Below are 27,366 nucleotides of genomic sequence, written 5' to 3' on the forward strand. Positions count from 1 at the left end.
GAGAGAGAGAGATAGAGACTACTATGTATATGTGAGAGTGAGCTTCAACAAGAAAAAGAATCGTAGAGTGAAAGCTAGTAATGTAACTAAGCTGTTCTGTGTTTCTAAAAAATCAATTATTTTTTATTTTATTTAATTATTTAACACATTAGAATATGAGAGATGATACGATCTGTCAACAAACAGTAGCTTATTGTCAGTGTTACATTCTGGGTTCCAAACAGTTCACATAGTACATAGTCGTAATTTAATTACCTACATGTCCCACTGAACATATTAGTGACAAACATTGTGAATTGCATCATACCAACTGACAAAAGCTTGCACAAACTTCCTAAAATATATTTGCATGGTTACATGCTGACCACTTACAGGTTTGTCATTGACCACTTATTTCTACCAAATAAATGTTGTGCAGAACAGAAAGAGTTCTTCACAGAAAACAAACCTGATATGTATTTGGAAATGTAACTGGTGTCTATTTGACATCTGTCTCTGTGGGCAGATTGTTCAAGAGTTTTTTTAGTGTGTAAGAAGTTTTGTGGGATTCAGTTATTTTGAGAAAGCTTTTGACTCAGTTTCTACAAAATCTGCACCTTTCAGAAACATGATATTGATTCACCCTATGTTAACAGGGAAAAGTGTACAAATAAATCAATCATCTAGAAGTAATCTGACAGTACCCTTTCTGTGGATAGTAAGCTCAGGTGGAGAATGGCAGAACGGGAGTAGAATTCTTAGGGAAATCATAGCCATGAAACTAGTATTTCAAGCCAAGTGCAGAGCTCAGCAGTATTACTTGTGATTTATGGTCTCTTGAGAATGATCTTGGAACAGAAGATTGTATAATAGTAGTACAAGGTTCAGGCAATAGTTTACACTGCAGTCCCAATCATACAAATGAAGATGATATCAACAACAATAATCAGAGTATAAAGTCTTGTTTATTTTTGACACAATCAATTCTGATTGTGTCATAAAAAAGTGACTGTGTCAAAAATAAGCAGAACTTTGTAATAAGTCAATCACCATCCCTTACATGTAATATCATATTTTCCAAAATAAAGAGAATGTTCCTCACACTAATAGAATATTGTGTCACTCTTCAAGCATGTAAAGACTCTTGTGCGAAGTGTTCTGTAGAACATGTTAATTCATAAGTTTGAAAATCACTTGAAGAGAGGGACACGTGGGTGCGACTTATGCATCATTCCTCATTTGGTTGCATCACATATGTCATGATTAGCAGCTGAATACTTTTAGTAAGATGTGTCTTGAATGTGTAATTATTAGAAGTATTCTTTGTGACCAAAGTAGTGTTTCCCCTATCCCAGTGAATTTCAATGTGTATCCCAGGCTTAAAGTACTCCAATAGACAGGGCTAAGTATTATAGTAACAACTAAATGCTACTGACCAAACAAAATACTGTAGCTTGGATGAAGCCATCAATATTATAGAATAATCACTTAATATCTTCTATTAGAACACTAAAAGTATCATTAATAGGAAGGATGAACTTCTCACATAGAGGAAAATGAAGGGATATGTGGAATATCAGCAGATTTGTTGTACTTACCAAAACAATACATGGAAAGCACTCAAATGAAACAGATGGATCTTGATGGGTATAGCTAATATTTCATTACTGTAGAACCAATGAGAGGATAGTGAGAGAGGCTAAATACGAAAAAAATAATGCTGGGAGTACATCTGCAGCCCTTCAGATTAAGGGATAATGTCTTGAACAGCTCTTTGGACACTGCGTCAAAACAGTGAATTAGGAAACACATAAGCTAGTAGTAATGACAGTTTACATGCCAACATCATGAAATGTCTTTAATTTCAAACAGCAACTTGTGACAGATACTATACAGACCAGCACTGTTCTTGGGGACTTTAATATTGATTTCCTGTCACAGTACTAATTCAAGATACCTAAAATTGTTGCTGTCTAGCTTTCAGTTGTTTGCTGCACTAAAATTTCCTACAAGAACCAAAGACTTATGGCAAAAGGCATTGCCAATCTGTTTTTGGACTCAACTAAAAATGAAAGTGAACAGAGGCAAGTATGAGAAATTCATAACCCCAGATATTACAGTAACTTCTGGTAGGAAATGAGAACTTTGCTTAATTCAGAGGACAAGTTGCAATCAAAAGTTAATCCTTCATTATCGCAAGTATTGTCAGATCTTCCAGTAAGGTATTTAAGAAAGGAAAACAAATGCACTGTGTGGAAAAAAAACTCCAATAATTAAGAAAAAAATTGAACATTACAAAATAAAAAACAATTAACTGCATCAAAGGAAAACTTAATTGAGAAAAATGATAAATTATGAACATGTAACACATTAGCCTCATTTGCAAATAGAAACCAAACTTTCCCCAGGTTTCAGCCAAATAATTTGGCCTTCTTCAGAAGCGAGTGACACTAAACTACTGCATGCCAAAGTTTGGCCATGTCAAGTAAAAAACTGTAGCACCGTAGTAACTTGTCATAATCTACATAACTTGGGCTGAAGAGAGACAGCAGGCCCCACTGCGTGGACGAGGTCGGTAGGCCACGAGAGGTACAAGCGTTTAGGTCCGGTGCAGCTCTCGCAGCCCACCGATCTCGTCCGCACAGTGGGGCCTGCTGTTTCTCTTCAGCCTAAGTAATGTAGATTATGACAAGTTACTATGGTGCTACAGTTTTTTACTTGACATGGCCAAACTTTGGCATGCAGTAGTTTAGTGTCACTCGCTTCTGAAGAAGGCCAAATTATTTTGGTTGAAACCTGGGTAAAGTTTGGTTTCTATTTGCAACTGAGGCTGATGTGTTACATGTTCAGTTATCGCAGTTGCTGACGGGGCTGCACAATGTTAAAAATTCTTGGATAAATTATGAGAGAGAATTGTGGGCGGGCCACTACTAACTTTCAAGAGGGTAAATTTGTAGTACTGCTGACAGACACGCACAAAGGTAAAAGTGTCACACTACCTAGCTTTAGGAAACAGTTACTTCACTTTCACATCTCATTACAGGTGGGTCTCCCTTATTGACCAAAGATCCTAAAACAGAAGCCAACGAGAAATATGTCGATAAGTGAACAAGAAAGCCTCAACAATTTTGTAGGTGTACTGCTCTTTCACAATGGATGAATACCAAATAAAATGTGACTTACACTGCAGAGTTGTCTTTTATAATGTTTTTTTTTCCTTTATAGTATGAAATGGCAATATAATTAGAAAAGATTAGATGTACAGTGTATTCAAAGCCTTTAAATAATTTTAATTAGAAGTGATAGCATCTGCATGAGCTGATCAGAACATACCAGACAGTTTCTTTAGATATGAATGTGGAGGACTATAAAGCAACAATTGAAAAGCGTAGATTGCTACTTACCACAACGAGAAGGCATTGAGTCGCAGATGCAATGAAGAGACTGCTAAACTTCTAGTTTACAAGCAGAAAGTTCTTCAGAAGCAGAAAAAACCACACACACACACACACACACACACACACACACACACACACACACACACACAGAGAGAGAGAGAGAGAGAGAGAGAGAGAGAGAGAGAGAGAGAGAGAGAGAGAGAGCTATTGCTTATGGCTGCTCAGGCCAGTGGACTTTCCATTATTGGACTGTAAAGCAATGTTGAATGTAGCTCACCACTGTGTGACAGATGTAAATTTTGCATCAGGAATCTCTGTTCCAGATCACCACCAAAGGGCATTGAATGGCTAACCGATTTTCTTGTAGTGGTGATGTGTGGTTGACATTTATAAAAATTGGGAAATGTGCAAAATGCTTCATTTATATGATACAATGGTAACACAGTGAAACATATGAGAAGTGCATTAAGCAAATGGAACCATAAAAGCTACAACATAGTAGATAACCTCAAAAGGTATTGTAATTACCATATTGGCAGAGACCTTATCTAAAGTAATGGAGTATAGAGCTTATTTGTTAACATTAAGATAAGCTTGAAGAACTGGTCCAGATATATTATTGTCTGTCTTTACAGCTAGTGGTGTCTGCTGCCACATTCTGTCTTCTATAGGGTACTTCCTATTTACCTATTACTACAACTCAGTCTGTATAGAGCCTAAACATGTTTAAAACTGTCCAATTGTAAGCTTCCATGGTCACTTTCATCTTCTGTGAAACTTTCCTGTGTATGTGGCTGTTTCATCATGCTGTTATGCGAGCCAACATTTCGGCCACTGTTGCAAGTGACCTTTATCATGGCATGTTTACTACTGGACCAGTAGCTACACTTCAGTAATGTAATTTCCCTGCTATTAAGGTCAATTTGTAATTTGTCACCAATAATGACTGTAACACTATATCTAATTGGACAGAAGGTGTAAGGAAACAGGGAACTGAAAACCTTTACTGATTCTCGTTAATTCCTATTGGCTGGCGTCAGCAAATGATGGGATACCTGTATTAGAAATTTTCTTTTCTTAGGGGGATAGGAACTGGCAGTCTGGAGGTCACTGCAAAAAGATTGGTAATATCCAGAAAAGAAACTTTTTATAGTTAGGGTGGGAATATTACTTTTTTTGGAGGGGGGGAGGAGGGGGATTCCATAGTTAAGCAGTGTTTATGGAACAGTAAATGGGACTGGGTTTTATCTAGGGATAGGAATGCTCACTTATGATTCATATATTAAAACATGAAATACATACTTCGCATACATAATAGTGAGAAAATGATTTACCTTTTTCCTCTTCATTATGCTTTTGGCATGCTCTCACTACAAGGTCCCAGAATGTACACAAAACTATAAAAATGATCACCACCAATATAGTTGACCTAGAAAATAAAACACATTTTAACTTCTATGGAAAATGATGTTAGGAATATAGAAATCACATGATAATTGCTACATATCAACTGAAAGGGGCATTGAGTAGCAGACAGGCACATAGAAAGATAGACACAGTGCTTCCTTACCCTCGCAGTCCTCCCTCAGAGTTAACACACACACACACACACACACACACACACACACACACACACACACACACACACAGCCTTTGTTGTTTCCTGTGTGTGTGTGTGTGTGTGTGTGTGTGTGTGGGTGTGTGTGTGGGTGGGTGGGTGGGTGTGTGTGGGTGTGTGTGTGTGTGGGTGTGGGAAAAAGAGATTTTTCCTAACCACCTGTCCACTGCTCCGTGACTGGTGATTTTTATTTTTTACTTCTGTTGTATTCAAAAGAAAATAGTTACTGTTTTCTACAAGCCTCATGCCCAAAACTAAGCAGCGTGAATAAATTTTAAAAGAAAATCATAGTAAGAAGGAGCTACAATAACAGCAAACAAATTTAACAGAATGCACTATGCTGAAAAAAATATGAATTGTGTAGAAAACAGATTACCCATAAGCATTAAAATTGACGTTACCAAAGGGAATTTATTCCTGTGTGCAGCTACCTAAGACTGCTGGCTTGGGAGCACAAAAACATATTCTAGCCTACAATGTGGTTGCATGTCTACTTACTCCATTATCACCACAACCTTAGAGTTCACATTTAGTGCTGCTGGTGAGAGACCAAAACAAGAGTGCCTGCTTTGCTTGCTGCCATTGCCACTGCTGGCCAAGTGTATTATACAACAGCACTTATTATTATTGCTGATGTAACAACAATATTGCTTGGCATTATCTATCAAGAAATTAATTCCCTTTGGCTTATTCAATAATACTAGAGAGATTTTTAGTATCATCCCTCTCTTACTATATCAATGCCTGAAACAGTGACAACAGAAAATAAGTGTTATGGTAAACATACAAGAAAGAACTTGTATCTCCAAAAGCCAAACAATGACTTTCAACTGTTCACAGCTGTTGTAAGCCCACTGTGTACTGCCACTGGCAAGGAAGGGAGGTCGGGGGGTGGAGGCATTTTGTCCTGTCTAAGTACTGTTAAAGGAGCTACTAAAAGAGTTAAGAGTATAGCGTATTACGCATATAATAGAGTTAATGTGAACTTACAGAATTACAATGTCTGCTGTGCTCAGTGATGGCAATTTGGACGTGCATGCTCCATGTGGAACATCTATTGTCAGCTTTAAGCCACACAGGTTCTCTAAAAAACTTGTGACAAATGCCGAGACTTCATCAGGATCACAAGATATAGGAACACATATTCCCCATTGAGTCAAAGAGAAAATTGGAAGGACCATTGGACCCTGTTCAAAAGGGAAAAAAAAATATTAGCAGCATTACCATCATAATGAAAAACTTCAACAATTTCATCTCTGCTGAAAATGAACCTTCTTAAGATCTTCTTGAGTTATTGGCTGGCTGAGTGGTGGTGTCACCATGTCACAATGGTACAATGAGTTTTGTAGCCATCATCTTCTGGCAAAGATGATGGATACAAAACTCATTGAAACACTGTGACAAGACAACGTCACCCCTTAGCTGATCATGCAAGAAGATTTTACCACTGGAATATGCCAAGAAAGTTCGTAATCATATGTATGAGGCTTCTTAAGGTTATTTATATTATCTGTTTGAAAAACTCAAACCAAAAATTTTTCATTGCGTAAACAAATATTCTTAATGGAAGACATGGTTGAATGTGAATGTAACTTTGTATACACCTAGAGGTTGAAAATCCGCTTCAGTTGTAAATTTCTTTTAGTATCAGAACCAGTTTCGGGCTCTCATAAGCCCATCCTCAGGTGTCACAGAAACTGCCAATAGGGCTAGGTGCTGTGAAACCTATGTCAATGCGAAAGTTACACCAGACAGTACTACAGATGACTCTGGTGTCACTTTCACATTGACATAGGTTTCACAGCACCTAGCCCTACCGGCAGTTTCTGTGACACCTGAGGATGGGCTTATGAGAGCCCGAAATCAGTTGTGATAGTAAAAGAAATTTACAACTGAAGCAGATTTTCAACCTCTGGTAACAAGCTCAGTTGCGAATGTTCTTCCAACAAGATTGTCTGTATACACCATCAAAAGGTATGTAAATCTTTAGAGTTGCAAATCTTGTGGCAGGTTGAACAGCCACTAGAGCACATTAGGTTGTTACCAGACCTGGTAGAGCATACAAGAGGCATAAACAGCATCAGATGTTGAGTGATTACAGTGAAGGACATGGAGATGCTGCTTACTCATGCAAAACAATGTGATCAGCACCTGACAGAGTTCAAAACAGACCTCACTGTCGGTCTCCATTTGGTCAGGCAATTGAATCAAGTGATATCCAGGTGTGTGGAGTGCTGTGATGTAACAGTGGCCTAATACTGGTACAGCAGAGGAATGTGAGGTCAGGCATACTTGTTGCCAAGTTTTCTAACAACCATACCTGACTACGACAAGGTAGGTCCACCATACTATCTGCCACCCACGTTGGAGCTCCTTCGCACCTGTGACAACCATCTGTTAACAAGTAATGGAGTCTCTGCAACATTGGTTAGAGACTAGCAGCAGCCAGATTAGGGAATCACTATTCAGTGCATAGATTACCATCAGCAATGGAACACAAAATGCTGTTTTTTGAGTGGTACTGTGATTGAGAAGCACACATAGCTGATGAATGGCATCACATTGTAGTCTGCAATGAATCATGGTTCTGCACTAACCCAGATGACCATCATGGCTGAGAATGGTGGCCACCTGGGGAGAGGTCCCTTTCTTCCAATGTTTTGGAGAGTAGTGCCTAACATGAATCCCTCCATTGCAGCCTTCAGTTTTTGTATGTCCATATGTCAACAATACATGTAAAAACTGTCAATAAGCACTGCCGGACAGATTGGAATCTTCATATTAAAATCTATTTATCTCACCTAACACACTCAGAGGCACGTTAACTATGCTGTTTATTTCTTTTGCTGTCAATTCAGTTATTGTCTTCAACTGCACTAAATACACAAACATGTCAGCTGATTCAATGACTTCATTTTTTTCATTTGGATCAGTTTTTCTCTATGTATTGTTTATACATTATGATAGTTTTTCATATCTACTTAAAAATTTCCTTTATTTGATTTTGAGACAGTACAAAATCTCTGTCTGGCTCCTCTTTCAGTTTAGAATTTCTCTTCTGTTTCAATGAAGTTTAGTGAAAGGTGCACCATTTGTGTATATACAGGGTGTCCCACTCAAACCTATCTGATCTCAAAGACCCAGGGAAAAAATAAAACACATTAGATGCGACAATGAAAATGCACCACATTGCAGAGCATCTCAAAGAATTTCTTTACTTTTCATCAATACACCTCTACATGTGAACCATTTGTAACATGAAGAATATCCAGGCTATATTCAATTTCTTGCCAAGCTCTTTGTAACATTTTCTCTGTTATTGTTGTAATCGCATTAGTAATACAATGTAGCAACATAGCAATATCGTCCACTTTGGTCGCATACATGAATCCCCACACGAAGAAATCAAGTGGCGTAATGTCAGGTGAACATGGTGGCCAGGCAATAGGCCTCCACATCTGATCCAATGATTGGGAAATTTTCTTTCCAGGAACTTGTGAACAGCCGTTGACCAATGTGATGGAGCTCTATCTTGTTGAAAAATTATGTTGGGTTCCAAGTCCTATATCTGAGGATACACAAACTGTTCCAACATGTCCAGATACACTGAACCATTCACCATTTGTTCCGCAAAGAAAAATGGTCCAACATTCCTGTCGTCCATTAGCCTGCACCAGACGTTTCGTTTGGGGCTATCACGAACATTTCAGTGACAACATGCGGATTTTGTGAACACCAAATCCATACATTAGGCCTATTAACCCTTCCTGATATATGAAAGGTTGCCTCATCTGAAAATAAACATCTTTCCAGGAAGCTGGCATCCATATCAATACGGTACAGCATATCCGCAGCAAATTGTTGTTGGCGTGTTTTGTCGTTCGGCCTCAGATGTTGCAGGATTTGCACTTTGTAAGCATACGTACAAAGACACAGGTGAAATATACTGGCTGTTTGTATTTTACTATACAACATTTGTATTTACTGTTTTATTAAAGATAGATAATTTCCTCATTAAAAATAATGTAAAATCAATTTATTATAAATTAATTACAAATATGTTCTCTTGACCTGTCCAATATCATATGTACAACCGTACAATTCTACCATTTGTATTGACTGTTTTGTTTAAGACAGATAATTTCCTTGCTACAAAATAATGTAAAAATCAATTTGTAAAAATTACTTGTAAATATGCTCTCTTCACCTGTCCAATATCATATGTACAACTCTACAATACTATGATTGCCTGGATCAATAAAATACAATACAATAAGATACCACTCCCTGTTCAGCCTGTTGTTTTCCTGAGCAATTCAAAGGATTTTCTGCAGAATACCTTCCGGTCTGCGACCTGCACCTGTGTTGTGTGATCCTGGAGTGCAAGAGGCAGCTGTTTCAGTAATGGCTGTAGTGATATTAGTAACCGCATTGTTAACACTGCTGTCAGCTTCAAGGACATGATCATCAAATTTGCGTCGCAGCTATCAGCAGTAGTCATCCCAGTTAGTCTTTGAACAGTAAAGACTACTAAAGGCAGAGATAAATTGTCCCACTGCTGAAGATACCACATAAGTGTACAGCCTCTGTAGTAATGAATCCAGGGATTCATTTGATGGCACGAACATCGAGTACATCTGGCAGGTTTCTATTGGCTGGGGGTGGGTTCTTCAGGTCCACACACTTGTGTACAGAAGTGTTCTACAGCTCTTTGTAAGGTGTTGCCACTGCAACTGATTGTCCAGGAGTGCCACACTTTGGGCTTAGCATTATGCAGCCCAGCAATGATGTGCATCCCTCTAGTTTGGAGGAGGCTGGTTGCATCGTAACAATTCTTTGTCTGATCTCCACTGCGACTGAAGAAGCTTCTGTGTAATGTGGTGTAGGTTTGAGTGCAGTGTAGCAGCGGAACGAGTTCTTGATCTAAACAGCAGTTCTGCCCACTGCAGTAGGGCAGTCTGCATGATAGCACGCATAACTTGCAGTGCTGGCTCATAGTGCCAGTTTTAAAAGAGTCTATGAGACTACACAGATGTTAATGTTCTCGTTCCGTAGGAACTGCATGAATTCCAGCCGGTGGTTGTATATGCTGTTCGCATTCCAAATTGCAAAAGTGGAGCCTTCAGAAGCATTTCTGGGCATGTCTGATGTCAGTAGTTCTGCTGGTGATCATCGATGTGTGTCTGATGGCTTCTTGTAAAGCCGCAATGATGATTGCTAGTAGGGTTTCAGTAACAGTTTTATAAAAAAAAAAAAATTGAAATGTCATGTGGCTAGGGCCTCCCGTCGGGTATACCGTTCGCCTGGTGCAGGTCTTTCAAGTCAAGTTAATTCGACTACATTCCATTATCCTCGTTTTGCTTTTGTTGATGTTCATCTTATATCCTCCTTTCAAGACACTGTCCTTTCCGTTGAACTGCTCTTCCAAGTCCTTTGCTGTCTCTGACAGAATTACAATGTCATCGGCAAATCTCAAAGTTTTTATTTCTTCTCTGTGGATTTTAATACCTACTCCGAATTTTTCTTTTGTTTCCTTTACTGCTTGCTCAATATACAGATTGAATAACATCAGGGAGAGGTTATAACCCTGTTTCACTCCCTTCCCAACCGCTGCTTCTCTTTCGTGTCCCTCGACTCTTATAACTGCCAGAATTATGATATGTTTAAAAAAAAACTGAGTTGTGGAGCTTACGTGGATCAGCCTACATTGCACAACTGCTGAGGATTGGTTCGCATGCAATATGGCGACTTTCAACTCACCGCCTTAGGGGCACATGCAGTGAGGAACAATGAAAAACATGAATTGGATGCACTCACAGATCTGCGAGGAATGTCCTCAAAGAGCCAGCGCCCCGCTGTGGCTATGCTGAGGAGGCGGGCCGTCGCGTTGTCTATGTCTGCGGGTGCGGGCAGCCGCACGTCCGCCAGGCAGTAGCGCGACACGGGCACCGCCACACACTCGTCGAAGTCTCCCAGCAGCCGCAAGTTGCCGCGCAGGATGGACGAACCGGGCTTCCCTGTCGCGTCCAGCACTGCAACACACAGCCGTACCGAGGTGATCCCGCGCTCCTGGCTGAACTGCCGAAGCTACACTACTGGCCATTAAAATTGCCACACCAAGAAGAAATGCAGATGATAAATGGGTATTCATTGGACAAATATATTATACTAGAACTGATATATGATTACATTTTCTCGGGATTTCTGTGCGTAGATCCTGAAAAATCAGTACACAGAACAACCACCTCTGGCCGTAATAACGGCCTTGATACGCCTGGGCATTGAGTCAAACAGATGGCGTGTAAGGTACAGCCGCCCATGCAGCTCCAACAGGATACCACAGTTCATCAAGAGTAGTGACTGGCGTATTGTGACGAGCCAGTTGCTCGGCCACCATTGACCAGACGTTTTCAATTGGTGAGAGATCTGGAGAATCTGCTGGCCAGGCAGCAGTTGAACATTTTCTGTATCCAGAAAGGCCCGTACAGGACCTGCAACACGCAGTCGTGCATTATCCTGCTGAAATGTAGGGTTTCGCAGGGATCGAATGAAGGTTAGAGCCACGGGTCGTAACACATCTGAAATGTAATGTCCACTGTTCAAAGTGCCGTCAATGCGAACAAGAGGTGACCGAGATGTGTAACCAATGGCACCCCATACCATCACGCCAGGTGATACGCCAGTGTGGCGATGACGAATACACGCTTCCAATGTGCATTCACAGCGATGTCGCTAAACACGGATGCGACCATCATGATGCTGTAAACAAACCTGGATTCATCCGAAAAAATGACGTTTTGCCATTCGTGCACCCAGGTTCGTCGTTGAGTACACCATCGCAGGCGCTCCTGTCTGTGATGCAGCGTCAAGGGTAACCGCAGCCATGGTCTCCGAGCTGATAGTCCATGCTGCTGCAAGCGTCGTCGAACTGTTCGTGCAGATGGTTGTTGTCTTGCAAACGTCCCCATCTGTTGACTCAGGGATCGAGACGTGGCTGCACGATCTATTACAGCCATGCGGATAAGATGCCTGTCATCTCGACTGCTAGAGATACGAGGCCGTTGGGATCCAGCATGGCGTTCCATATTACCCTCCTGAACCCACCGATTCTACATTCTGCTAACAGTCATTGGATCTCGACCAACGCGAGCAGCAATGTCGCGATACGATAAACCGCAATCGCGATAGGCTTTATCAAAGTCGAAAACGTGATGGTACGCATTTTTCCTCCTTACACGAGGCATCACAACAACGTTCCACCAGCCAACGCCGGTCTAGTGCTGTTTGTGTATGAGAAATCGGTTGGAAACTTTCCTCATGTGAGCACGTTGTAGGTGTCGCCACCGGCGCCAACCTTGTGTGAAAGATCTGAAAAGCTAATCATTTGCATATCACAGCATCTTCTTCCTGTCGGTTAAATTTCGCGTCTGTAGCACATCTTCGTGGTGTAGCAATTTTAATGGCCAGTAGTGTAGCTGAATGGTATGTACCGTCGTGGGGTGATCCTTGAAGATGGCGGAGGTTCCGCTGTCAGTGTGACGTCTAAACGCTATGTCAACATCACAGACAATTCTGCCATGCTCTTCCAAATCTTTGCTTTCAACTGGATGGAGCCACTTCCCACAGAGCCCGATAGTCTTCTGTCTGCAGAGCAGCGCTTTTTGGCGATCGCATAACTTCAAGGGATGCTGACGTCGCTTAGCCAACCACACTCCAGACCTTTCAGTCTGTGACTAGGGGACGCCTTAAGAGCGTTGTGTACCATACTAGTCGAACAAACCCTGCCATACTCAAACCTAAAATAGAAGAAAACATCGCCACCATCCCAGAGTTTGAACCGAACTGCGAAAAATCATCAGAATCGGTTTACTGAATGTTTACGTCGAAATAGTCAACATTCAAATGATATATTTTTTTAAATGTGATGCCCAACGAAATTTCCACTCTTCTGGAACAAACATTTGAATATTAAATATAGTTTTATTAGTTTGTTTCATTTTTTATTTCAAATGTTCCATTTTTTGAGAGTGTTTTAGTTCCCTCGTTACAGCTAGACGAAAATGCTTGTTTTTAACACGAGATGGGTTGCGCTTTACTGAAGTAAAGCATCGTCAGTGGTCTGTAATTAAAGATAGTTGCAATCTGATGTTTTCTAGTTCGAAAAACAGATCGCTAACAAATTGTTGGTTTTTATTTACGGTAATTTCTGCTTGGTTTTTTGTCTGCATCAGGAAGTGCCGTCTGCTAGTTCGTTTTTGGTTCCTTTCTTCGTCAGCCACTGAAAAATTGTGGTCTAATATACGTTGCTTTGCAGAACTAAGCATTTTTTATGTTTAACACAGCACAGTTTCGTACATCAGTGTTCCTGCACTTATTTGTATGCACACAAATGAAGAATCAAATGTTCCTCTTTCTCTGTACCACCCTTTACTATATTAGTAGCGTACCGAAATCATATACAAATTTTCCTAGATAAGATACAGATATTTCATTTACTGACGGGAAATTAAAGTCAGGTGAAATGGTGTGATATACGTAAAATCTTCCCATGTCAATTACTATTCTGTCATATACTTTGAAGCACTTAACCTGAATCTCGCTCGAGTCGTCAGTCAGCAAAAATCTGAAGCCTCCGGCGAAGTAGCGTATTTGCTTCTGCTCTCGTTCGCCGACTTTGAAATCCTACAACACCACAGCGAAGTAGAAGCAATAACTCAATTGTTGAACGGTGGCGAGCTACGCAGGCAGCATCTGTGTGAACCATGCACACTGTTGCCACATAAAGCATGTTAAGCGCCCACTAGGCTGTCAATGACATCGTGCGACATTATCAAGTTGTCCCTATACTGCTCAATAACACTGTTTCGGAATGTTGGACGACAAAGACGCTGATGCGGTGACAATTGTTCTACTTTGCTGCAAGCAGAAAAAAGTGGATGAAAAACTAGTTCAAGGTACGTCAAATACCACTCAACAACTCTTATTGAGAGAAGTGAGATTGAACGAAAAAAGAAGGAAGATTATAACACAATGTGTTGATAGTTCAAAATTTCATACATTCCTGGAAATTGTTGCTCACATATAGAGGAACAAGCTGCTGCAGCCGCCCAACCCCCCACCCCCCTCCTGAATCTATAGTAAAATGCAGTTTTTATTCATTACAATATCCTCATCGGCTTCTAGACGTCATTTCACATGACTCCGTTGTGCCTATGGTTTAGCCAAATGCAGCACCATGTGACGTTTGCTGGTCTTAAACATCAAGCAGCTTAAATCACTTAATAATGGCAAGGCCTCCGGTCCAGAATGTATGCCAGTCAGATTTCTTTCGGAGTACTGATGTAAGAGTTTCACACTTAGGAATCATATACAACCGCTCGCTCTTAGAAATATCCGTATCTAAAGATTGGAGGTTGACACCAATAGCCAAGAAAGGAAATAGGAGTAATGGGCTGAATTGCAGGCCAATATTGCTGACGTCGATTTGTAGTAGGATTTTGGAACATATACTGTGTCCGAACATCATGAGTTACCTCGAAAAAAAAGATTTATTGACAAACAGCCAACAAGGACTCAAAAAATATCGTTCTTGTGAAACACAACTAGCTTTTCTAACGAGGTGCTATCGTCAGGGGATGTCAAAATTGATCCCGTACTTTAAGATTTCCAGAGGGCGTTTGAAACCGTTCTTCACAAGCGACTTCTAGTCAAATTGCGAGCGCCTATGGAGTACCGTCTCAGTCGTGCTACTGGATTCGTGATTTCCTTTCAGAAAGGTCACAGTACGTAGTAACCCGCGGAAAATCGAGTAAAACAAAAGTGATACCTGGTGTTTCCTAAGAAAATGTTATAGGCTCTCTGCGTCCGCAGCTCGTGGTCGTGTGGTAGCGTTCTCGCTTCCCGCGCCCGGGTTCCCGGGTTCGATTCCCGGCGGGGTCAGGGATTTTCTCTGCCTCGTGATGACTGGGTGTTGTGTGATGTCCTTAGGTTAGTTAGGTTTAAGTAGTTCTAAGTTCTAGGGGACTGATGACCATAGCTGTGAAGTCCCATAGTGCTCAGAGCCATAGGCTCTCTGCTGTCTCTTATCAACGTAAACGATTTAGGAGACAATCTAATCAGCCGTCTCACACTGTTTGCTGATGATACTGTCATTTACCGTCTTGTAAAGTCATAATATGATCAAAACAAACTGCAAAACAATTTAGGAAAGATATCTCTATAGCGCGAAAAGTGGCAACTGGATCTAAATAATTTAAAGTGTGAAGCCATCCGCATGATTTCTAAATGGAATCCGCTAAATTTCGGTTACAGGATAAAACATACAAATCTAAATGCTGTAAATTCAACTAAATACTTACGGATTACAACTACGAAGAACTTAAATTAGGGAAAGCACCAAAGTATTTACAATATGATTTTGGAACGTGTGCTGTACTTGACACTATGAATCACCTCGAATTGTCCGCCCCCGGAGGCCCTAGTCACACGACATTCACAGTTTTACCTCGAATTAAATGATTTATTGACAAATAGCCAACACGGAGTCAGAAGATACCATTCTTGTGAAACACAACTATCTCTTTATTCTCACGAAGTAATGAGTTCTACCTACAAGAGACGTCAAATTGATTCCATATTTTCAGATTTCCAGAAGGCTTTTGACACCGTTCCTCACAAGCGACTTCTAATGAAATAGTGTACCTCCAGGATTGTTTTAGTCGTGTGACTGGATTCGTGATTTCCTGTAACAAAGGTCACAGTTCGTAATAATTGGCGGAAAGTCATCGAGTAAAACGAGTAATATACCTGTATGGCGTTCCTCAAGATAGTGTTACTAAAGAGACTGCTTACACTACGCTTGTCCCAGCCCTCTTCTGGGGTATTGTTGTGCTGTACATTACATAGGTTTGACGGAGGACATTGAAAAAGTTCAAAATAGGGCAGCTCGTTTTATATCATCGCGAAATAGGGGAGGGAGTTCCATGGATATGATACGTGAATTGAGATGACAATCGTTAAAACAAAGGCGATTTTCTTCTCACGAAATTTCAATCACCAACTTGCTCCTCAAAGTGCAAAAATATTTTATTGGCGTCCATCTACTTAGGGAGGAATGATCATCATAATAAAATAAGAGAAATCGGAGCTCGAGCGGGAAAATTTAAGTGCCCGCTTTTCCCGCGCTCTGTTCGAGAGTGAAACGATAAAGACATAGTTTGAAGGTGGCTCGATGAACAGTCGGCTAGGCACTTAATTGTGAATTGCGAAGCAATCATGCAGATGTAGATGTAGATCGAAGTAATTACCTATGACAAAAACTGACTGGATAACCATAAATTCTCCAGGATTTAAAAAGTTTTGTGTGTCATCGATAAAATTTAGTTCTTGTGGCAAGATAGTCCCGAAACTGTTTGACTAATTATATAAAAAAAACGGCAGTTTAAGAGTCTTGTGGTTGACCATCCTCCCCCGGAAAAATTTCTTGCGGACACTCTTGTCCTCATATATATCATTAGAGTCTTGTGGTTGACCATCCTCCCCCGGAAAAATTTCTTGCGGACACTCTTGTCCTCATATATATCAAACATATGACAGAATTCATATGAGAGAATTCCAAGAAGTCGACGCTCATCTATTATGCTACGATACCTTGTTACTGGTAATTCTTTCGAAAACTTAAAATGCAAAAGTGCACTTTCATCTCCTAAGTGTTTGAGGCATAGTTAAGGAAACGCGTCATGCTATGATACGTGCACTAGAGGACTACATTCGAGTACGTAATGTATGCACATACATAAATATCTCTGTATATGTTTATTCATAGCTTTACATTAATTATATTTCCTTGCAACATGTTCCTTCGTGGCTACAGGGTATTGTTCCCTGCATTTTTTGAGCAATAATGGTTCAAATGGCTCTGAGGACTATGGGACTTAACTTCTGTGGTCATCAGTCCCCTAGAACTTAGAACTACTTAAACCTAACTAACCTAAGGACATCACACACATCCATGCCCGAGGCAGGATTCGAACCTGCGACCGTAGCGGTCACACGGTTCCAGACTGAAGCGCCTTTAACCGCACGGCCACACCGGCCGGCTTTTGAGCAATAAATCGTACGATTAATTCTTAACATTTTCGGTTTTGTACTCACCTGCCCTAACATCTCACAATGCTGGCAATGATTTATACATTTCGATGAACTCATTTTCAATAGGACGACAACAACGAACATCGAATATAAAGTTATTCAGAGACTGTGGTATCACACCCCTAACCTTCAATACTATTGCGCATCCGTAAATACTGCGCAATATTATTGACTGTCTTGGGGTCGCTTTAGCGATAGACATCTGTTCAGTAATAGTCGTTTCTTTATGATGCTACTTCGCCATAAGGACACAGCAGAAATGACACTGTAACAATAGGGTGCGCTTACAACCACGAACCGAGAGAAAGGCTGCTTCTCGCAAACCGAAGCAAGGAACGCAAGGGGTAGGAGAGCAACGTACCTCTGTTGTATTCTTAAATCGGCATTCTTTTTTTGCCCTTTCTGTACGCGACGCCCTGATGAGGACACATCTCGCAACGCCTTGATATGACCCTGCTGAAACAGGGCCGCTGTCCCTAACTGTTACAATTAGGTACAGCGAAAAAATATGCGTGACGAGATGTAGTCGAAGTTTTAATTCATCATCATCATCATCAGCAGCAGCATCATGCTGAACAGTTTTCAGCCCCAGACTGGTGCTGTTTGGAATATAAACCTCGCCATCTAGTCCTGTTTTCCCACCACCTTTCTGTGTTCACTCTGGTCTAGTCCTTGCCTTTCTTTCAACACGCTTCTCCACAACTTTCGGCCATCCATCCCTTGATCTTCTTCTTGGTCGTTCCCTTCGCATCTCCATTTAGTGATCTTGTTGGGAAGCCTCTTGTTTTCCAATCTCTTGAAGGGACCATACCATCTTAGCCTAGATGCTTCTATCCTTCTCTGCAATCTTTCACGATTTCCTTTACCCTTCCATTCCTCATTCATTCTTTCGTTGTTACTCCTTTCCTACGTCTGAGGAAATTCATTCTACTTGTCTGTGATATGCTTACATCTCTTTTCCTCTTTACCCATGCTTCAGATGCATAGGTCAGAATTAGGATGTAGCAATTTCTACTACCTCTTTGCTTTTCTATGGGGCATCTTTGTTCCACAAAAGGCTCCGAACACTTTGCAGGAATGCTTCTGGCTGTCTGCCACGTTCACGGATCTCTTTCTCATTTCTTACATTTTGCTCTATTACACTTCTGAAGTACTTGACACTTTCCGCCTTCATAACTTTTTACCTCCAATCCTTATTCTGCTAGTTGGTCTATCTCTCTTTCTAGTTGAAACTAATTTTAATTACCCCCCAAAAAAGTAAAGTTAACGTAATGAATTTTTTGCTTGTATACAGGTACATGTTTGCAGCCTTGGTACACACTAAAGTCCCTCTCCACATTATCGTAGTACACCGCCTGACGAGCTAAAACAGAACTGCGTAGCGTACCTCCACTTTAGCAATGGACTGTGTGATTTTTCTGTCGCTCTTCCAGCGATGTGCGACGATACAGTTGGCCGGTGATTTTTTTGCTGAACAGTTTTTTTTGCAGATAGCTATCCTTACCTATTTGCAGGAACTTTTCAAGCAGTTATTTACAAAGTCTTTTACCGGTTCACGCCAGAAGTGGTTATTTGTAATATTTAGCTTCATTATCATCTGCACTCAAAGAAGAAATGTAGGAGGAGAGTACCGTAACAGCCAATTTGCCTAATACATTAAGTGAAGAAGAAGATCACCATCATCAGTCCCATTTGACCTCTGCTTCTCTCTAAAGCCTTCCTCTGCACTTTTCCATGCATTGCTGTCTTTGGGTATACATATCCATGGGTGTCAGCAGAAATTTAACTGAAGGAGGGAATGGTGGGTGGGCGGAGAGGCCCTAAAATTGACGCATTTTTATATTAAGAAATCAGACAAGAAACCCCGAAAACGGTGGATTCGACACTAATATAATTAGTTTTCTATAATTTTTACACATCACTTCTTCATAGCCACGCCTCATACCTAGTGGTTGTAAGGATGCCTTTCCTCAGCATCACATATTTTCCAGATAGTAAGTCACACATGTACCAGGCTTTCCAGAGTTACCACTTTTCCATTCCCAGACCACAAGTAAGAGCCAGTACTGTTCGTGCCCCCACTGTAATTCTGCACACGTGTACCAAGTGTAGCTTTAATTACTCCAGGAGTTTCGGAGCTATGCTATATAAAACACACACCAATGTCCGAGGTGGCTCTCTTGTAAAATTCGCTGAATTCGAATATCTTGGCATCGGCTGTGTAAGGTACAGATGTACTACCTATTTGTGCCAAGGCGTGGTCTCCTTAACCACTTAGGCTATCTGTGCACGCCTCACGGGCTGACCCAAACTTCCATATCTCACACTGTCTACATCCCTACACTACCGCCCGGTAAATTCATTCCCTTAGGTTGTAAATCCATACCTGACACTACTGACGCCAAGGTATTCGCATTCAAAGAATTTATTTCGAGTTAATTTTGGATGGCTGTCAGTCGTCATGCAAGTAAATATACATCGTAAAGCACTGGATTTCAATCTGGGGGAGAATGCTTCAAACACCCATCCATGGCTTCTCTAAATTACTTCCTTCAGAAGTCGGAATGGTTCCACCGAAAAGGGCACGAGCGATTTCCTTCTCCATCCTCCATCAAACCGAGCCTCAGACCCATCTCAAACGGTCTCGTCGTCGACGGGACATTGAAACCTAATCTTCCTTCCTTCCATTCTCCTTCATTCACACAGATAAATTCCTTGACGACTGGTTGTTGGGATCCATCCGAGTACCAAATGTGACGCGTCGCGACGTCGTGACGATTGTCATTCTGCTGGCTCCTCACGAAGAGTATTTGGTGTGTCGCAAAATTTCGAGAAACACCATATCCGTAGTTTGCAATGGAAGTCACCCAATTCACTTGCTCACATGCAGCAAAATCAGAGCTGTTCAGTACACGGAAGTTCACCATTGGTGTTAACAAGGTATCACTATGTTTAACAAATACTCCAATTTAAGTAAAATAGCGAACAAATCGTGATTTTTGACAGAAGGTGATTTGTTTACTAATTTATGAAAGTAATACAGTCACGGAAGCAAAACTGACCGTAACGGATAAAATTAAGCAAAATGTAAGTCCTTTACAAATACAGGGTGACGATTATTGAACTATATGAAACAAAATCATCATAGCTTCCGAACGGTTTGCGTTAGGACATTCAAATTGTACGTATTGCCGGAAGGCATGATGGGAATTAGTATGCGCTATATGGTTAGGCTTATCGACGAAAACCAATTTCATGTGGAAGAATTCAACAATAAGCAAAATTGGCGCATTTGGGGGACTGAGAATCCGAATTTCGCGATCGAGAAGTCTCTCCACCCTCAACGGGTGACTGTATTGTGTGTTTAGCGTCTCGTTTCATCGCCACACAAATTAGCAAACCTTAAAAAGTCTTTGGAAAGCGTCTCAACAACTTTTCGCTTTTTGGCGTTTCTTTTTGCTTGCCTTTGCAAACCTTGTATTTTTTATACTTTTTATCTCTTTTATTTTAAATCTTTCTGCATCACTTAATTTCCAGTGCTTCTAGATAAATACCTATCTGTTCTGTCACCTTTCAGGGTTACATCTTATATGCCGCTACAAATGCACAGTTTCGTAACTGTAGGTCAATGTTGGAACAGAAAATTTTATTAACTGAAATCCGAAGTGGCCGTGCGGTTAAAGGCGCTGCAGTCTGGAACCGCAAGACCGCTACGGTCGCAGGTTCGAATCCTGCCTCAGGCATGAATGTTTGTGATGTCCTTAGGTTAGTTAGGTTTAACTAGTTCTAAGTTCTAGGGGACTAATGACCTCAGCTGTTGAGTCCCATAGTGCTCAGAGCCATTTGAACCATTTGAACTGAAATCGCTTTCTCCTTATCGCAATACCGCGGAAATACGCGAAAGCTGTAATAGTCAAATGGCGATTTGTGTGCAGTGTTGACAGCACGGAGATAATGAAGCAGTTAGTGTGCGGACGCGGACGAAGCTTGCGAAGCGACCATACTTTCTCCGTGGCGCAGAGGTGGCACGCGGTAAGCAGGCGAGGAGCACGTCACACGCACTCACGCGCTTGCGTAATGGCGGCCAGCGCTGACCCAGCAGTCCACGAACCGAGCGGCCTGTCGTCTCCTCGCAGGAGGAGCTACGGATGCGCTTGAAATTCTCACTCTCTGTTTGTAATATGATTCCAACTGCGGTGCCATTCACTGAAAGGGAATCTTTTAGAGTTTAACACTGAACTCTTGTTGTTTGGTATCGGAAAGAGAGTAGCGGACCGCGGACGGAAATACAGAGGATCGATAAAAATATAGGAATGCAGCGAAAAATACATACTTGAACATAAATGCAGATTCTACCAAAGCCTGCAGGTTGCACTGTTGTATTTGATCACGAAAGGCATCAGTGCAATATTCTCAATATGTTGCAAGTGTCAATCGTGGTCGGATCAGCGTTCTGTGTAGTTTTGAGTGCGTTCACTACGTCTGCGCTCAATTTATTCGAACATGGGCGCATTGTTGGTACTCGTACGTTGCGTGCTTCCGTAACCAAGGTAGCCGAAGTGTTTGGTGTTTCAGGAGGCAACGTATCGAAGATTTATATCGTATAAAAGGAAAGCGAAAATCATCATCCGGTAACAACGTGGACGAAAGTGTGTGTTGAGTGATCGCGACGGACGATCATTGAAGAGGACTGCCGCGCGGAGTGATCGCGTGGTTTGAGGCGCCTTGTCACGGATTGCGGGTCCCCTCTCGCCGGAGGTGCGAATCCTCCCTCTGGCATGGGTGTGTGTGTTGTTCTTAGCACAGGTTAGTTAAAGTAGTGTGTAAGTCTAGGGACCGGCGACCTCAGCAGTTTGGTCCCTTAGGAATACACCCACATTTTTTTGAAGAGGACTGAGACGAAAGCCAAGAAGACAACAACTGCAGAAGTCACTGCAGAATTGATTGTCGCAGAACCGTGCCAGTATCAAAACAACACGGAGGGAGTTCCAGAACCAGGGAATTGCAGGGCGATCAGCAATTCCAAAACCGCTTAACAGGAAAACGTGGTGCCGAAGCCATAAAACCTGGACTACGGAGCAATAGAAGAAAGTCATTTGGTCGGTGAGTCTCGTGTCTCACTGTTTCCAACTTCTGGCCTAGTTTACATCCCAAACATGGTGGGGGTTCGGTGATGATTTGAGCAGCCGTATCGTAGTATTCCATGGGCTCCATGGTTACTCCGCAATGTTGCATTACTGCAAAGGATTATGTGACCATTCTGGCTGATCATGTCCATCCCATAGGTCAATGTCTGGCCCCCAATGGTGATGATGTGCTCTAAGACGGCAAGGTCCCAGTTCACACGCTCGTTTCGTCCAGGACTGGTACTGAGAGCACGAAGATGAATTGTCTCTCCTTCCCTGGCCACCAGCTGTCAGATATCAATATTACTGAGCCTTTGTGGTCTACTTAGGAGACAAGGGTTCGTGATAACTACGCACCTCCAACACCGTTAGCTGAACTTGTCACTATTTTTCGGGAAGAATTCCCATGTAAACCATGCAGGGCCTCTATTTATCCATTCCGAGACGACTGGAGGCTGTTGTGAACGCGGTAATGTGTTTTTGGTGTTTCCTGTACTCCGGCGGTTGGTTCAGTACACGATGACTGGACGTCAAGTAGCCGATTAAAGAGGTGCCAAATATGTTCATTGGAGAAAAAGCACAACTGACTCCTCCCCAGATGACGTCACGCGGAAACACATGTAACGCTGCCTCTAGACTTTATAATTGCCTCAAGGGTTTTCCGTGCTGTCTCTAAATCGCTCAAGCCAAATGTCGGGATGATTCCTCTGAATGGGGGCTGCCGATTTCCTTCATCGTGCCTGAAACAACCAGAGCTTGTACTCCGTCTCTAATGACCTCGATGTCGACCGGACGTTAAACACTAATCTTCCTTCATTCTTCTTGTATAATGGCTCCAATTCGGCTAGTATGGGAGTCCACAAGAACCAGCAGGTATTCCATATCCAGCTGAAGCCACTGATTCATCATCTGACGCCACAGAGCTACCGAACTGTGGGTTTGTTAAATGCCGTGTTTCACTCATTCTTCCAAATATATTCTACAGGAATTACACTGCATGATTCAGCGGGCCGTGCACCACAGTGAATACGGCTGTTGTCACCTTGCAATACAGGTGTGTTCACAGCATACTCACCATGAAGACGCAGAAGAAAGGGCAATGGCTGGTCACCAGGAATGTTGACATATACATTCTGATTATGTTTCACGGCAACCTAAACCAGTGGTCCCAAGTCGTAGTGCGAAAAACGCCCCCAATCATCACAGAACTACTCCCAGCCTGAACTACACTATCTGCACATTGCTGTTCAAACAATTAATTGAACCAACGGTACGTTCGACGCTTTGTATCAATTGCAAAGACATAATCGCTACTCTTCATAGTGCACTACACGCCACAATCAGATACTGTCCAGTTGACGTGCTGTTTGACCCATTAAAGATATGCACATATAGTCTAGCCTATGTGTAATTGTGAGCAATGGCTCTTTGCGGGGTACCCGAATGCATGTGTACATTTCATGCACTTCCCTTCGCAATGGCAGCACGGAAACTAGTTGAAATGCGCCTGCATTCACTGACAGAAACAGGTTTCAAACCAACAATCGTTGAAGAGGATTAACACTGGTCTTCAGTCCCTGTGTGATAGAAACTCCTTTATGATCGCCGTTTTTACGCTATGTTACATTAGGAATAGCAGTTATAGCTGAAACAACAACTGGTTTTTGGTTACACCACTTTTTTCGTCTCCAGCTTAACCTGACTGTTAAAACCGCTCAAAACAGCCGTTTTCTGTAATAATCGAATTTCGGTTTTTTTATTGCTGTTGTTGCCAGCAATATAGGCAGACTTCGAACAAGGATCGAAGAGTTCTAATGAAGATGCAGGAGGAAAAGGTAGCGATCTGACTAAATTTTCTCATGTTGAGAAGTTAGAAGGAGCGATCTGTTTAAGTTGGTAAAAAAGTTTCAGAAGCCAAGATCGAATAAATTCGTCGTCTCTCTTTTTTCTTTTTTTCCTTCCGATTACGACAGATAACTGTCATTTTCTGATCTTACAAAATTTTTGTTACTAAATGCGTTCAACGTGAGTTAGGGCCTTATGGTATCCCTTGCCATACCCTGAGGGCTCTACCTCACAATGAACACGCATGGGCACGAAAATATTTTGCCAGGTTAAGCTAAGCAATCGGCAATCGGTGCAGTGATCATGAAAGGGGTAGAAGTCACCTATCACGCCGACAAGAAAACTTGAGCTTTTCTTGTATGACATTTTGCAAAGCTGAACACAGATATCTGCGCGATCAGAGTTTTGTCTACGATAAGTATTTGTGTTATACACCGAGATGACAAAAGCCATGGGATACGTCCTAATGTCGTGTCGCTCCTCCTTTTGCAGCACCTCAACCCAGCATGGACTCAACAAGTCGTTGGGAGCCCCTTCCACAAATTATTGAGCCATCCTGCCTCTATAGCCCCATAGTCACGAAAGTGTTGCGGTGCAGGATTTTGTGCACGAATTGATCTCTCGATTATGTCCCATAAATGTTCGATGGGGTTAATGTCGGGCGATCTGGGTGGCCAAATCATTCGCTCGAACTGTCCAGAATGTTCTTCAAATCAATAACGAATAATTGTGGCTCGGCCACATGCCTCACTGTCATCCATAAGAAATCCATCGTTGATTAGGTACTTGAAGCCTGTGATTGGGTGGCCAAATCATTCGCTCGAACTGTCCAGAATGTTCTTCAAATCAATAACGAATAATTGTGGCTCGGTCACATGCCGCACTGTCATCCATAAGAAATCCATCGTTGATTAGGTACTTGAAGCCTGTGATTGGATGCAAATGGTCTCCATGCAGCCGAAAGTAGCCACTCCCAGCGAGAAGATCCAGTCAATTCCGTGTAAACACAGGGCACACCATTATGGTGCCACCACCAGCTTGCACAGTGCGTTGTTGATAACTTGGGTCCATGGCTTCGTGGGCTCTGAGCCACACTCGAACCCTAACGTCAGCTCCTACCAACTGAAATCTGGACTCATCTAACCAGTCACCTAGGATCCGACCCGTATGGTCACGAGGCCAGGAGAGGAGGTTGAGGCAACGTCGTGCTGTCATCTGCTGCCAAAGACCATTAATGCCAAATTTCGTGCACTGTCCTAACGAATACGTACGTCGTACATCCCACATTGATTTCCGCAGCTATTTCAAGAAGTGTTGCTTGTCTGTTAGCACTGACAACTCTACGCAAACGCTACTGTTATTAAGTGAAGGTCGTCGGCTACTGCATTATCCGTAGGGAGAGGTAATGCCTGAAATTTGGTATCCTCGACACATCCTTGACACTGTGGGTCTCTGAGTATTGAATTCGCTAACGATTTCCGAGATGGATTGTCACATGCGCCTAGCTCCACCTACCATTGCGCGTTCAAAGCCTGTTAATTTCTGTCGTGCGGCCATAATCAAGTCGGAAACATTTTCACGTGAATCGCCTGAGTATAAACGACAGACAACAAAGTTGAACTATGCGGGACGTACGATTCTTGTTGGCAAAACGTCTAAATTGCACAGAGTTTCGCCGTGAAATTCTGGCCGTGTATTGGTGGCTGTGTCGAAAAGAAGTGTCGTGTATCTTTGTCAGTTTGAATTGTAGAGTAGAATTCAATAAAAGTAACTTCGCCTGCCATATTTATGTGTAACTTACTTTTTGAAGTCTCCTCGTAATATATGAAGGCGAGCTAACAAATAATGCCTCCGAATTTTTATGACAAAAACTTTAAAGGTTTTTAAATAAAACAATCTTTATTAACATTCTATGTCTTTATTCGTGATGTCCATATAGGAGTTGTGATCAAAAAGTGATGGATATTTTTTTAATTTTTCGGGCTTTATACACCCAGTTTCCAATTTTTTTTTTATCTTGTTGATACACAGATTCCTGATGTATGTTTGCATTGTCAACTGTTTTGAATATGTAGTTTATTGTTGGAAGTCGAAAAGATTATGCGTGTTTTCGAGTGCTCGGCGAATTTTTACTTTCGAAAAACATGGATCAATTAATCTGCATTAAATTTTGCTTGAAAAAGCGACAAAGTGCATCACACTATACGAAATTTTGACTGTGGCTTTTGGCGGAACAGTAACCAGTAAGACAAGAGTCTACAAGTGGTATAAACCTTTTATAGAGGGTTGAGAAGATACTGAAGACGACATCTTACTGAACGCCCTAGCGCATCAATTGCTGACGACAAAGTGGGAGAAGTAATGAAAAAAAAAAATGGTTCATGTGGCTCTGAGCACTATGGGACGAAACATCTGAGGTCATTAGTCTCCTAGAACTTAGAACCACTTAAACCTAACTGACCTAAGGACATCACGCACATTCATGCCCGAGGCAGGATTCTAACCTGCGACCGTAGCGGTCGCGCGATTCCAGACTGAAGCGCCACTCAGCCACACCGGCCGGCAAGGTAATGAAAATGGTTCTGAAAATCGCCGAATCACCATCAGGGAGGTTACTGATGATGTCGGCATATCCTTTATGCTCACGCCAAGGAATTTTTCAGTATTTGGCATGGAACGTGTAGCAGCAAAGTTTGTTCCGAAATGTTTCGATTTCGATCAAAAACGATGTTGCGCTAGATTTTGCTCAGGAACTGCTGAAGGTAGCCAACTATCCAGAAATTCTAAAGGAGATTATAACAGGTATACATATGTATAAGGGTATGACATCGAAACCAAGGTTCAGTCGTCCCAATGAATGTTACCTGAAGAGCCACGAAAACTTCGACGAGTTGTGAATGTTCTTCTTACTGTTTTCTTCGATTATAATGGGATAGCGCAACAGAGTTCCTTCCTTAATGGTCATACGGACAATAAGGAATACAACCTGGAAGTTTTGCTCCATTTGCGTCAAGCAGTCCGAAGAAAACGAGGAGAACTGTGGCAAAACCACCAGTGGAAATTGTGTCGCGATAATGACATTCATACGTCAATGTTTGTTCGTAATTGTTAGCAAAAAACAAAACCGTCATGTTGCTTAACTACAGTATTCGCCGGACATGGGTTGTTGGAGTCCATTCTATACCCAAGGTTGAAGAGAACGATGAAAGGACGTCGCTTTGCCATCAGTAATAAAATCGCTGTAGGAGCT

The 27,366-nt window shown here is 41.8% G+C and overlaps 1 protein-coding gene across 1 annotated transcript in view; it reads right to left on the minus strand.

The window, feature by feature from the left end:
* LOC126413034 (O-acyltransferase like protein-like) overlaps positions 1-27,366 on the minus strand; it is a 190,135-nt gene that overhangs the window by 98,898 nt on the left and 63,871 nt on the right. Inside the window, exon 3 of the mRNA XM_050082928.1 lies at positions 10,756-11,027. Within this exon, the coding sequence (XP_049938885.1) occupies positions 10,756-11,027 (272 nt within the window). The remainder of the gene's footprint in view (positions 1-10,755; positions 11,028-27,366) is intronic.

This window comes from Schistocerca serialis, chromosome 7, assembly GCF_023864345.2.
Source record: "Schistocerca serialis cubense isolate TAMUIC-IGC-003099 chromosome 7, iqSchSeri2.2, whole genome shotgun sequence".
Classification (NCBI taxonomy): domain Eukaryota; kingdom Metazoa; phylum Arthropoda; class Insecta; order Orthoptera; family Acrididae; genus Schistocerca; species Schistocerca serialis.